Source organism: Palaemon carinicauda, chromosome 6 (assembly GCF_036898095.1).
Source record: "Palaemon carinicauda isolate YSFRI2023 chromosome 6, ASM3689809v2, whole genome shotgun sequence".
NCBI lineage: Eukaryota > Metazoa > Arthropoda > Malacostraca > Decapoda > Palaemonidae > Palaemon > Palaemon carinicauda.
In genome coordinates, this window is record NC_090730.1 from 19223591 (window position 1) to 19237193 (window position 13603).

Sequence of the window (13603 nt, forward strand, 5' to 3'; positions counted from 1 at the left end):
TCACATTAGGGTGAAAGTCTCCCAGCTGGGCAGGGTGTCCAGGGGCATTGTCCAGCAATAGCAACACCTTAAAGGGGATACCCTTTTGGGCGCAATATCGCTCCACACTAGGTACAAAATGGTTGATAAACCAGTCTTCAAACACTGCAAGTGTCACCCATGCCTTCTTATTTGCCTTCCAAATGACTGGGAGTTGACTCTTCCAAATTCCCTTGAGTGCCCTTGGATTTTCAGCCTGATAGACCAGCATGGGCTTCAGTTTGAAGTCGCCAGCAGCATTTCCCCCAAGAAGCAAAGTTAGCCTCTCCTTGCCTGCTTTATGACCGGGTGCTGACTTCTCCTCCTTTGCTATGTACGTGCGGTTAGGCATGCGCTTCCAGAATAAACCTGTCTCATCCGCATTGAACACCTGATAAGCAGAATAACCCCCCTCCCTAATTATCTCAGCCAACGCTTTAGGAAATTCACTTGCTGCTTTCTCATCCCCACTAGCAGCTTCACCTTGCACTTTAAGATTATGGTAATTGGCCCGAGCCTTAAATCGCATAAACCAACCCCTACTAGCCGAAAACTCTTCACTTTCACTTTCTCCCCCCCTTTCTTTTTTCAACGCTTCAAACAACCTTTTAGCCTTCTCTTGAATAACCATTAAGCTCACTGGAATACGCCGTTGATTTTGATCTTCCAACCAAAGCACTAATAACCTTTCCATTTCGATAATTAAACCACTACGCTGTTTCGTTATCACTGATGCTTTCATTGGAGCAGATCCTTTTAAGTGTTCAACAATGCGCTCCTTATCTTTAAGGATAGTAGCCACGGTCGAACGGCTAAGGCCAAGCGATCGGCCAATGTTCGTTGGCGTTTCACCGTTTTTAGACCGCTTAATAATGTCTAATTTCACTTCCATGGTGATGGCCTTCCTTTTCTTCGATGCACTACCATCAGAAGAATCTGCCTTGCGCTTTGGAGCCATAATGAAGGGCAAAAAGTTCAAAAAAACGATCAAACACGTGAGAGAAAGAACAGGCAATCACAACCAAAAATGGCGTATGAGTGGAACTGAGCGACGCCGTCTTCCTCGCCCACAACCACCGCAAAGCGTATTCATCCACCGCGCGCTAGAAACTAGTTCGCAATTGTTTACGTCGCTTACGACGCTAACGGTGTAAGACGGAACGACGCTTAATATTATTTTTATATTTTTATGGGGCGCGTTCGTAACGGCGAAACCGCGTAAGTCGGGACCGTCGTAACCCGAGGACCTACTGTACTTGGGAATGACATTGGATACCATTCTGGGAAAAGCCTTCCCTTCGGAGGACAGAATAAGAAACCTCATGAATATCATTCAGCCGTTCCTCTCAGAGCGTCCCAAGAGAGCGAAAGACTGGCAGAAGCTGATAGGTCACCTGGTCTCATTGGAGAAACTAGTTCCCCAAGGGAGGGTAAGGCTCAGAGCCATACAATGGAACCTGAAGAACCTCTGGTGCCAACTGGACTCACAACAGGTTCTAATCCCAGTCCTACCAAACACGAGACCCTCCCTGGAATGGTGGCATTGTCGGTCGAACTCACTCAAGGGGATGCCCTTCGGGAGCGATCCACCCGAGTTACTACTGTTCACAGACGCCTCCAACCAAGGGTGGGGAGCCCATCTCCTCGACGAAAGAGCAAGAGGGACCTGGTTGGACAGGGAGAAAGAACTCCACATCAATGTCCTGGAGTTGAAGGCAGTCCAGAAGGCTTGCCTACACTTTGCGAGTCTGCTAAAGGGAAACACCGTGGCGTTGATGTGCGACAAATCCACGGTAGTGGCATACATAAAGAAACAAGGAGGCTTGAAGTCAAAGGAGTTGTGCGATCTCACCATAGAAATCCTAGATTGGGCAGAAGAGAACCAAGTGGTATTGTTAGCAAGGTTCATTCCCGGGAAGAAAAACGTACTGGCCGACGGCCTCAGCAGGGTAGGCCAGATAGTAGGGACAGAATGGTCCCTTCTCCCGGAAGTAGCCAAGCTCATCATCCAACGTTGGGGTTCCCCGGTGATGGACCTTTTTGCAATAAAACGCCCAACTCCCCGTTTATTGATCTCCTGTGCCAGACCCGAAAGCAGCCTTAGAAGACGCCTTTCAGCACAAGTGGGACAATCTAGATGTGTACGCTTTTCCCCCTTTCACGTTGATAAGGCAAGTGCTCAACAGGGTAAGGACAGCCCGAAACCTAAAGATGACTTTGGTAGCGCCCTGGTGGCCGGAGAGAGTGGTTCGCAGACCTAAAAGACCTAACGAGTCAACCACCGTGGCCTCTGCCCGACAGGTCAGACCTTCTGCATCAACCTCATTTTCTCAGGCTCCACGACAACCCACTCTCCCTACATCTTCACGCCTGGAGACTATCGAGCGGCTCCTGAAGAAGGAAGGATATTCTTCGTCCACGGCTAAGAGAATGTCTCTATACCTGAGAAAGTCGTCAGCCGCGGTCTACCAGGCTAATTGGGCCTCCTTCACGAAGTGGTGCTCTGAGAGGCACATTAAACCTCTTAAGGCCTCTGTCCCAGACATAGCAGATTTTCTGGTGTTTCTTAGAGACAAGGTGGGAATGTCAATCCCAGCCATAAAAGGAGTTCGGGCCGCCTTAGGCCAAGTCTTCCTCCTGAAGGGCATCGACCTGGGGGCCTCGAGACACATAGCGATGCTTGTCAAGAGTTTCGAGCAGTCCTGCCCCCCACAGGCGAGTAGGGTGCCCCAGTGGGATTTAGCCAAGGTCCTGAAGATGTTGTGTCGTCCCCCCTTTGAACCTTTGAAGGATATCGTGGACAGAGATCTCACCCTCAAGGCCGTCTTCTTGCTGGCCTTGGCATCGGCTAAGAGAGTGGGTGAGATCCATGGTCTGTCATATGACCTTTCTCATTTGAAGGGGTGGAAAGAAGTATTCTTCAAGTTCGTGCCTTCTTTTGTGGCTAAGACTCAGAACCCAGCAGTCTGGGATCCGAAGTTCGAAGGTTTCTCAATTCCTGCCATCCCTAGGACGGGTAATGCAGAAGATTTAAAATTATGCCCTGTGCGGACAATTAGAAAATACCTGGAAAGAACAGCTCATCTCCGCCCAGGCATCAAGAGCCTCTTCGTATCCACAGGTATTAATAAGAAACAAATTTCCAAGAACACCATTTCCTTCTGGTTGAGACAAGTTATTGCCAGAGCCTACAAGGAAGATGGCATAGCAGTGCCAGGCACCCCCCGACCTCATGACATCAGGGGCCTGAGCACCTCCTTAGCCTTTGAGAAAAACATGGCAGTGGGTCAGATCCTGCGAGCAGGTACATGGTCGAACCAGTCAACCTTTACTGCCCATTACCTTAAGGACTACTCGAGGAAGTCCTTAGACGGGTTCTCCATTTGAACAGTCATCTCCGCCCTCCAAGCAGTGTAACGGTAGAAGCCCCAGTCGCAATCAAGGCTAGCAACCGGTAGGCACAAGTGCGGTTTCCTTCCTCCTACCCAGTTGCTTCCTAGCCTCTTCGGGGAGTACCAACTGATACCATTGGATAACTCATTCTTCACGACTACGCTACTGGAAGGACCTTCAGGAGAAGTTTTTCAAAGGGTGAGTACTTAGACACTAACGTGAACTCTTGTGTAGTTACCCTCACATCCGTTTTCTAGTAGGTCCCGTTATCCCTGGGCTTCTTGGCCTCCACGTCCCGGGTCAGGGGGTCAGAATAGCACTCCCGCCTCCTAAAGTGTAAGTCTCCTAAGAAAGTAGTTCGAGGTAAGTATTCGTGTTGGAACAAATCAAAAATTTTAAGTAATTTTTATTTTTCCTAACATACTTACCGAGAACTACTTTCGGGTAATGGCCCTCCCTTCCTTCCCCGTGTGCCTCTCTTCCCTTGCTAGCATTGTGCTAATCCAATAGAACTTACTGATGAGGCTGACCCGGCCGGACATCGACCTACGATAAGCCTACCCTCGGGGCACATTCCTTAATGCCGGGGGTAGGCCTCCTTAGAAAGCGGGGTGGGGGGTAAACTACACAAAACTCTGGTCGGTAGAGAGGAGGTTACAGGTAACTCCTAAGAAAGTAGTTCTCGGTAAGTATGTTAGGAAAAATAAAAATTACTTAAAATTTTAGATTTTTTTGAAGTGTTTTAATTCTGGTCTTGAAATGCTGAACCTCATCTAAATTTCTTATACAAGAACTTGCGGTCTATTAAATTTTTTATTTATAATTTAGATTTCAGTCTCTGGCACCATCATTCAGTTAGGTTTATTGAGTAAGTGTTGTAATCATTTTAGTGATCAATTTATTCTGAAAAAGTGTTTTAATTCTGGTCTTCAGATGCTGAACCCCATCTAAATTTATTATACAAGAACTTGCAGTCTATTAATTTTTTTTTATTTATAATTTAAATTTCAGTCTGTCGCCATCATTGTTAGTTTTTTATGGATGTTGCATAGTTCCTCATGGACAGCTACCTAGCAATTGCTCCAGTAGTTCCTGAAGCATCATTACTCCACAATCAGTGGTCCTCTTACCTTTAGGTTTTGTTTGAGCTGGAATACAGGATGATTTACCGTGGTACCTGCATGATATTCTCATTGGTGGAATGCTTCGCTTTTGGAGAATTGGCTATCCTCATGTATCTTTGGGATAGATGGGCTGCCTATCAGAGTATCCTATCCAGCTCGGGGATATGACCAATGGAAGAAGTGCACATGCTTTTCAACCATCTGATAATACATACAATGTTGCTACTAAGCAAGCTTGCTAAAGGAGTTTGGTAGAGTACGCTGTGGCATTGATGAATGGCAATGCTTCCGTTCATGACTTAACTCAACAAAGGGCATTGTTTCACAAATTCTTAACAAGCGGGTGCACTCTGGGGAAGTCAACAGCATGGTAGAGCTGTTTGCAATGTTCATCCAGGCAGGTGGACTGTTTGAGCAAGTATAATCAGTTAACAGGGACTCCTTTTAAAGGTCAGTTGTGATCCCTACATCATTGCATGGTAGAAAGGTTTCTTACTTAAGGTTTACACCATTGCTCAACTGGCTCACTGTTCAATTGAACAAGAAACTTCCAGTACTGTGTACTTCAGTCCCAATCTATCAGTAGCGTTTGAGAACTCCTTCCAGCATCCCTTGAAATTTTGGACGTTAACTCCTTTCTACCCATTTTTCCGTTTCACTGATTACTCATTAGTCTGATTACTTGAGGCTTAGCACGACCCTGATCACTCCCAAGCAGCAACACACCGACCAATATCTAGTTCAGCTGTTTTCTATCTCCCTTCGCCGGGTAAGCTCCTCAATCTTCGCAGTAAAGGATACCACTCGGCCCTCAATTTATGTTTTCTAACTAAGACTTTGGCCAAGACTCTTCACAAGAATTGTCAAAACTCGTGATGAGTTCCTAGGGAGCTCAAGCCATATTAATGTTTCACGAGTTCTCAGGACTCTCAAGTGATCCCACTCAAACCTGTATAACTGTCAACAGATAGGACTACAATCCTTTAGGCTGTCCTTTACTAGCCTAACCCTGACAAAGCAAGTAGGAAATGGCATAACTTTTGCCTGTGTCACAAGTCTTTCTGAAGGATGGAAGATCTCCATTACCCTAATTCAGGAGTTTGTATCCATGATCTAGAACCCAGCAGTTCATAACTTTGTCCTTCATTTCTTCCCTACAATAAGTGACTAGCAAGGACCAGGATGACTTGCCTTTCTGTCTTGGGAGGATGCCATAATTCTTCCTACAGTAATGAAAATAAGAGAAAATATCATATAGCACACTTTCATTCTGGGTTCATGGGACAATCGGACATGTTTTTCCAGCAGGTACAAAGGACCAATCTGAATTTGAGTGTACAAAGTTAAGTATACTGGATTTATTCCAGCTTGTGGGAAGAAGCTGTCTGATGCAATTCAGTTTATGATGGACAATCTTTTCTGCCCATTGCCTACGGGACTATATCTAAAGGTTCCTGGATACCTATATCCTTGACCCAGGGGTAGTTGCTCAACAGATCGTTTAGCAAACTTTGCTGCTTCAGAGGACAAGAAATTTCCCAGTGTAGTAGATGTTAGCTAAGTCTAGAATAAAAGGTATGATCAAGTGGCTCTTTTACCTCTTCTTTCTTCTGCTTCCTTGGGTTGCAGCCATTCACTCCATTACTTGCTGGATTGGTTGCTAGATGCAGATAGGCCACATAATCAAGCAACTTTATTTTAAAAAAAAGTTTTGTTCCCTAGAATTATATCCTCCGTTCTTCTAGGTTAGAGAGAGGATGGCCAAGTGTATGTAACCCATTTCTCATAATGACCATACACACTTACATCCTCATAATGACCATACATACTTGCATCATATCTTTCACACAGATATAGTTTTTACCTTGACCCTCTACTAGTTCTCATCTTCATACTCTCTAAGTTGTTGAGGTTGACCAGTCATCACTTTCACTTCTGTATGGGACCAAGTGCCTTGGCAAACCCTTTGAAAGTAAACCAACCAGTTTGTGTATAGGGAATCCTCCCTCTTAAGGGCAAGTCTCCCATTAAAATATGGTTTGTATTCATGTAGGAACAAATTATGAATTCTTGAAGTAATTTTGTATTTGTCCTAACTGCAGACCAAAGTTACATTTCCACCTCAAACACCCCACAAGTAATAGGTCTAGGTCCAAGTGGGGGATCAGTGGCTTACCCACCACCCTCCAGCTAACTACTACCACCTTGTTATGCTATAACAGCAGTAAAGTATCCAGCTTCGCTGAAAGCATAGTCCTGTTAAAGAATTCAGGTTTGTATAGTTAGGAAAAATACAAACCATTCATAATTTGCCGTATTGAAGAATTTTATGTTAACATTCAGTACTTGCAATCCCTTCACCAAAATAATATTACCCTTTACATGCCTAAATACCACAGTGTTTTAAGTAAATTTGAAAAGGGAAAGTAATATTTTCGGTCACATGTTCAAAAGAGGTACCTATCTTATTGGTTGTACAGTTTAGCAGAAGGTTAATGAATTGAGATCCATCCAATTAACAATATAAAAGGATAGTTATAAAGATAAATTCATGTTTGACTTTCAGTATGGTTTTATAGGTACTGTACTTTTACTTTCATGTGATATAGTTCAAATTTTCAATCATAATTTTTTTTCTTCTGCAGTGGTGTCAAACTTAAGATGACTTCCTTTGCGGAGTATACTGTTCTATTCGAGATAATTGGAACACAGTCAATAGACCTATCTAGTGGATCTGTGAATATTGGAGGAAAGGATGTCAGTGCTTTTACTCTGGAAGGTCATGGTCCTCATTTTGAGAAACTCACGCAGGAGTTGACAAAAACATCCAAGGTAAGAAATTTTGTATGTTCCTAGTTTGTGTTAAGCTTTTGGTACAGACCTTCGACTTTTAATAGAAGTAGTGAAGCTGCAATGTCCATTGAGCATTTTAGTGAGGTACAATACTTTTAATACTGTAGGTTGTCGGATAGTGGGTAAGCCCCGCCCATCCAACTAGTAGCGCTACATTAATTTTGACTTCGGGTGCCGTTCTGTACAGATATACTTACCAGCTTCCTACTTTGGCTTTATTTATGATTAGGTTTTTCTTTTGAGGTTGTTTGTTGTGTTCTTGCATGTTTTGGTGTTAATGATACCATCTCCGTGGGCAGACATGCATTTTTATCTTGGTAAATGTGGCTGAGGATGTAGCCAGTGCATTAGTAAAGCTGAGCTCAACCTTCATGACATTTGTAGTTCTACAATGGGCATGAAAGTTCACAGTATTCCCCCCTGTTCTGTGTGTAGAGAGTGGCTGCCTGTGCATTAAAAGTACTTTGCGAAGGAGAGGAAGAAATCGGAAAGAGATTTTTTGGAGTCGGTCTTTGACTCGCCCAAGCTGATGCCTAAGGAACGATGCAGCTCCTTTATCCCGCCTTTGTGTTCAAAGTCTGCTGCACAGTCTTTTCTCTCCTTGTCCCTTTAATCGCTGATGACTCTCGCAAAGATCTGGACGTGTGCTTGCTGTGGCATGCAATTGTATTTGATGGCGCCCTGTCAGCGGAAAAACTCCTTGAGGTTCTAGCAGTCACTAGAATTCCGAAGTCGTCTTGCCCTGTTACCACTGCCCCCTCGATTGCAAAACAGGGCTGTGTTAGTATGCCCCTGGATGTATCTTTGGATGCTGCTCCAGAGTAGCCACCAGTGCTTGTTGCCGAGAGTCTGTTCGCAGCCAGGAAATCCTCGACTTCAGAGAAGGAGATGTTTGGCTGCTTCACTTCACCTGGTTAGTCTGGTCTTGAGCTATCTTCCCTTGCTGAGGAGCTCCTGCCATTGGGAAGAACAGGGATTTTCTGATGTAAAGGTGGATTGACCGGGAGAAGTCTCTCGAGTCTGCTCCCGGTTCTTCTGCAGGGTTTAGTGGGAGTAGCTGCGCTGTACCAAAACCCACCCCCCGAGAAGGTATTGAGGTGCAAAGTTTTAGGGTGCCTGTCCTTGCTTCGAGTGCCAAATCTCGTCTAAGAGTTGGCTCGAGCATTACTGGTTAAGGCAACAAGCTAAGCTCTAATCTTTCTCCCATCCAGGGACGTTCACCGGACATCTTGTTGATTCCTTCACCATGCGCAGTACATCTAAATGAACATTATCATTTAGAACTGCTCTGAAGACCCCTCTCCTGATGCTCATGATCGGGGTCCTGGTCTAGGTTAACAAAGAATCCGTCTCCATAGTTCATGCATGAAGAAATTGGTTCATCCGATATGCTCACCCATGACACCTGAAGGAGTTCCTACCCTTTTACAAGCTGAAAAGGCATGTAAAAGAAATCTTGCAATCATGAATCACGAGCACGATCATTGAAGTATGAGAGGTGTTCTGATAGTCAACGACCATCATCCTAGACATGATCCCATCATGACTACCGATGCCCATGAGCGTCTTCATGATCAGGATTGTCTTGACAGTCACGATCGCTGGTATGATTACAATACATCCTAAGGCAAGATTGCCTAGTTAGAGATCTTGCAGTATTGTTATTTGCCATCCATCCACACAATTACCTCTGGTGTAGTTTGGTATTTGGGCTCAAGTACAAAATCATTTTCATGAGCACTGTCATTCCAGCATATCCTTTTAGTGCTATGATCGACGAAGGATAGACGATCTCCTGAGATGGCTAAACCTTCGACTTTAAAAACCTCGTCTCGGCTCTCACGATTGCCAGCTCTTAAAGAATATTCTGCACACGCACTTTTACTGGCATGAACAAAGGCTCGTGCATAATCACCGGTACCCATAAGTTCTCAGACATGTGCATGATCATGGGCACAGATATGAACACGATTGGGATTGTGTTCTGTGTGCACACAAGCTAGGAATCATGCACGTTTGCCTATTGAGGCATGCACATCTAAATGTGCCAAACGTTCACAATCTTTAACTTGTGAAGCAAGGGGCAGCAAATCATCAAAATCATGATTCTCTAAGGTGAAGCCTCCTCACACTTGCTCCTCCTGCTCTTGTACCCCTTGGGATCAGTGGAAGCACTGCATACGAGACTATTCCTTAGCCTAAACCATACTTAGTCTTCCAATGGCCCGAGATGGTCTCAGTTGCAAGACATGACTTTGGCAATAGACTGGTTGGCTTCTAGCAACACGTAGAAGCCGAGACAGTTCCTCTAGGCGTAACTTAACTTCCTATCGATGGGAGGAGAATGAAAAGGTGCTACCCAGGATGAGCTCTTCATGCTCTCCAGAGTGGAGAATCATCCTTTGGTAGAGGAAGTTTGCGTTACAGCCATTTCTCCAACTGGAGACATTTTGAGTGATAAGATCGTTCAATGTCTTGTACTCACCCTTCAGAGACCATGCCACCTGACATCTCGATCTCAGAGGAAAAGAAAGCAAGTTGCAGCAAGGATGTGTAAACCAATCAATTTCTAATAAGTTTTTCCTTGATGGACTAGAGACCAGGTGCTGTCCTAGGTCCGGATAGAGGATACCCCAAGGGGAAGAAGGATAAATCAACACATTTCTTTTGAGCCTTCCTTGGGGAAAGTAGAAAATTCTCTGGCAAGTGAAGGTTCCCTTCCTCCTGATGTTGATGCCCTTCCTGCAGAGATGGAGAACTTAGTCAGACTAAACCTTCCTCACTGTCTTATCCCTCATGAGGGAGTTGAGCAACCTCGGAGAAGCCTTCACAGAACCTATCAAGGGCAAGATGATGGAGATTGATTAACACTTTGGCACCCCTCTATGTTCCAGACCGGCTCTTGAGCATATGCGGTCAATTCTTATGTGGGATGATCTCTGGTTGTGGCTAAACAACAAAAACCTCACCAAAGGAGTTCCACTCGACTCCCCAGCTCTGAAGATGTGGTTCTTCACGAATTCATCCAAGAGAGGTAGGGAGCACACCTGAACAACTAGATCACCTCTGAACTGTAGTTCCAAGACGAGAAGAGCCTGCACATCAACCTGCTAGAAATACAAGCCCTGCTTCTACCTCTGCAATCTTTCCAACAGGGCTTGATATGGCACTTGGTAGCATTGATAAGCAACAACACTACTGTACAGTATTAGCATACATCAACAAGCAAAGAGGGACCACAGCCCAACCCCTCTGCAAATTTCCGAAGCAGGCACACACTTGGGCATGCAACAATGCAGTAATGTAGAGCTGTCTGTGAGGTACATTTTAGGCAAGTGAAATGTCCTAGCAGACTTGCTAAGCCATCAAGGGCAGGTAGTAGGAGCAGAATGGTCCCTACTTCCCAAGGTGGCTGAAAGGCTTCTTGCCCATTGAGGTCCCCTAAAATAGACTTATTCGCTCCCCGGCTGAACAAGAAGTTGCCAGTGTTCTGTTCCAGTCTCAGACCCCTCAGCTGTGATAGAAGACTTGTTTCAACATCCATGAGACAAACTGGATGCCTAAGCCTTTCAACCCTTCTGGTTTTCCTTTCCTCAAAACAAGTTTACCCAGAGGCAGCTTTGCCACTTGGGAATTCTTCGGAATTTCCTTCCAAAGAGTCATGTGCAGATGGCAATGGAGAAGTTGAGGTCTGTTTTGCAAGACTCGCTGGTCTAGAGTGTAATCTCTTCCCAGGGTCCTAGCACTTCGAAGGAAACTGCCCAAACCTTGGGGTTTAGCCATGCCTGCAGGAACCAATGCAAGGAAGGGCTCCGAACCTGTTCCTAAACCGTGATCGGTATCACCTACATTATCTTCTGGAAAGGAGCCTGTGCATGCACAGCCCTTTCAAGCCACCCTATGAGGTGTTTTTAGAAAGGGCAATGGCAGAAAGAAGGAAAGGAGATGAAAACTCTGATTCCAACTTTCTCCCTCTCCCTCTGCTGAGAGCAAGGGAATGCCTGTCATGCCATTGGGCAATCCGGCAAAGGGACAGGGCCGAACCTTGTATAGCGAGTGTCCTTTGAGACGTTGCTACCCTTTCAGGACCGTCTCCTTCTATCCCTACAATATCTCCGAAAGTCATGACCTTACGGATAGAGGTAGAAGGGATAAGGTATTGTAGAAGAAAGAGATCAAAGTTATTAGAGACAAGGCTTCCAACTTCTACAGTTGACTCCTGGTGGAAAAGTTAACTGGTTATTGATATCTTTCCGCTGAAAAAGTTTGTTCGTTAAACGAAGTTCAAGAAGAAAACAGTACGTTCTCTGCCGAGTTCCATCAGAGAGAGAGAGACTCCATGCATTCGGTGTACCAGCCCAAGACAGTGCTTTGGACTGTGTACTACTATACAGGTGTTCACCCTGGTGTTCATCTCGATCGCACCTTGACCCCTCTCGCAAGGGATACGTATGTTGATGTATCTCAACCTATTGGCTGATCCTGGTCTCTTCTCTTCAGGGAGTTACTACAGGATCGAGAATGGATTCTTGCATTTGTCGCATTCTGTGGATAGTGTTAAATGGGGAAAAGTCAAATCTCATACCCAGGCATAGGTTGAAGTACTTGGGCATGCTGATAGACACAGCAGCAGTGAGATTCTTTCTCTCAGAAGGCCACATCAGCAAGCTTTAAGAGTTAAAGTGACCGTTTCTAGTTCGGCACTGGCTGAGTTTTGGCCACCTTTCCTTACTGGAGAAAATTGTTACTAATAGAAGTCTTCACCAGAAACCTCTTCAATGGTGTTTGGAAGGATCACTGGTCAACTACCATGGATCTCCCTTGTCTTCCTACGGGAGACTGTACGATCTTACTAGGTGGCTGAATGAGGAAAACCTCTCTTGATTCTCCGTTTCCGGACATGCAACTGTTCCGAGATGCGTTGAAGGAGGGGTGGGGTGCACCCCTGAACTACTTGGTTGTTTCAGGAATGTGGTTAAGAGAGGAAAGGCATCTGCACATCAACATCTTGGAAATACAAGCAAGCTTTCTAGAGCTTCAAGCATTCCAAATGACAGCACCATTGTAGTGTAGTGGCCTACGTCAAAAAGTAAGGGGACCCGATCTCTTACACTGCAAGCTGATGAAGTGGATGAGCAACTGGGTGCCATTCCACTCAAGATTTGTCAGTCAGGAATGTACTAACAGACATGCTTAGTCTCCAGGATCAGGTTCAGGTTCAGGTTCAGGTGTTTGGCAGAGGGATTGTTTTTTTTTCCATCGTCACCTCTTCAATTTTCTTCTTTAGTCTTGTTCTTTTATTTTCTTTTCCTTTCTCATTTCTCCACGAATATGTATATATGCTTTTTTCTATTCCTTCATTAAATAGAATTCTTCCTATTGTCTTCTTTTCCTCTTCATATGGTTGCTACAATTCTTTAATTTTTCTTCTTGCTTCGCTGAGGTCTTTACAGTAAAGTAAGATATGTGTGAGGTCTTCTATCTCTGCTCCACACAGCTTACATTTTATGCTTCCATCTTCATGTCTTTATCTATAATTTAATCTTAAGCAGTTTGCTCTAGCTCTATCCATAATAACTGAATCTGGTTTTTTTCAATATTAAACTTACCCGATAATCATGTAGCTGTCAACTCTGTTGCCCGACAGAATTCTATGGAGGGATACGCCAGCTATCACAATACTAGAAGGGGGTGTACTTACCAGCGCCACCTGTGGCCAGGTACTCAAGTACTTCTTGTTGACACCTCCTCAATTATTCCTCTGTCGTGCTTCTGACAAGACGTTCTGGGATACGCTTATGTTCTTGGAGTATTTTCACGACTTTGGTGAAGTATTTCTCTTTGATTTCGGCTGTCGCTTTACTGGAAACTTCTATTTTAGCTTAGTTAGCTTTTGGAATAATTTGATTAATTTTGGTGACGAAGAGAGTATGAACTCTCGTTCACCTTTCAATGGCCGACCCTTCCCTTAGACGGAAGTGTTGGTGTCTAAGAGAGTATAGACTCTCTTTCTTAATTTTGCTTAACAAAAGTTATAGATTTATTTTATTTCTCTCCGCCTCTTATAGGCCTCTTCGATTAACTTCCTTTTATTATAAACTTATTAAAATTAATTTTTATATTTGTTTATATTCGACCTTCCTAATAGTAGGCGGTCTTTTCTTGGTACCGAAGTTAATTATCGTGAGCCCGTCATTTCGGTTTTACCTGTTAAC

At 44.5% G+C, this 13603-nt stretch overlaps 1 protein-coding gene across 2 annotated transcripts in view; it reads left to right on the forward strand.

The window, feature by feature from the left end:
• Positions 1-13603, forward strand: part of LOC137642480 (myb-like protein X) — an 87005-nt gene that overhangs the window by 47782 nt on the left and 25620 nt on the right. For both annotated transcript variants that reach the window (XM_068375068.1, XM_068375069.1), the window contains exon 3: positions 7181-7367. In XM_068375068.1, the coding sequence (XP_068231169.1) occupies positions 7181-7367 (187 nt within the window). The remainder of the gene's footprint in view (positions 1-7180; positions 7368-13603) is intronic.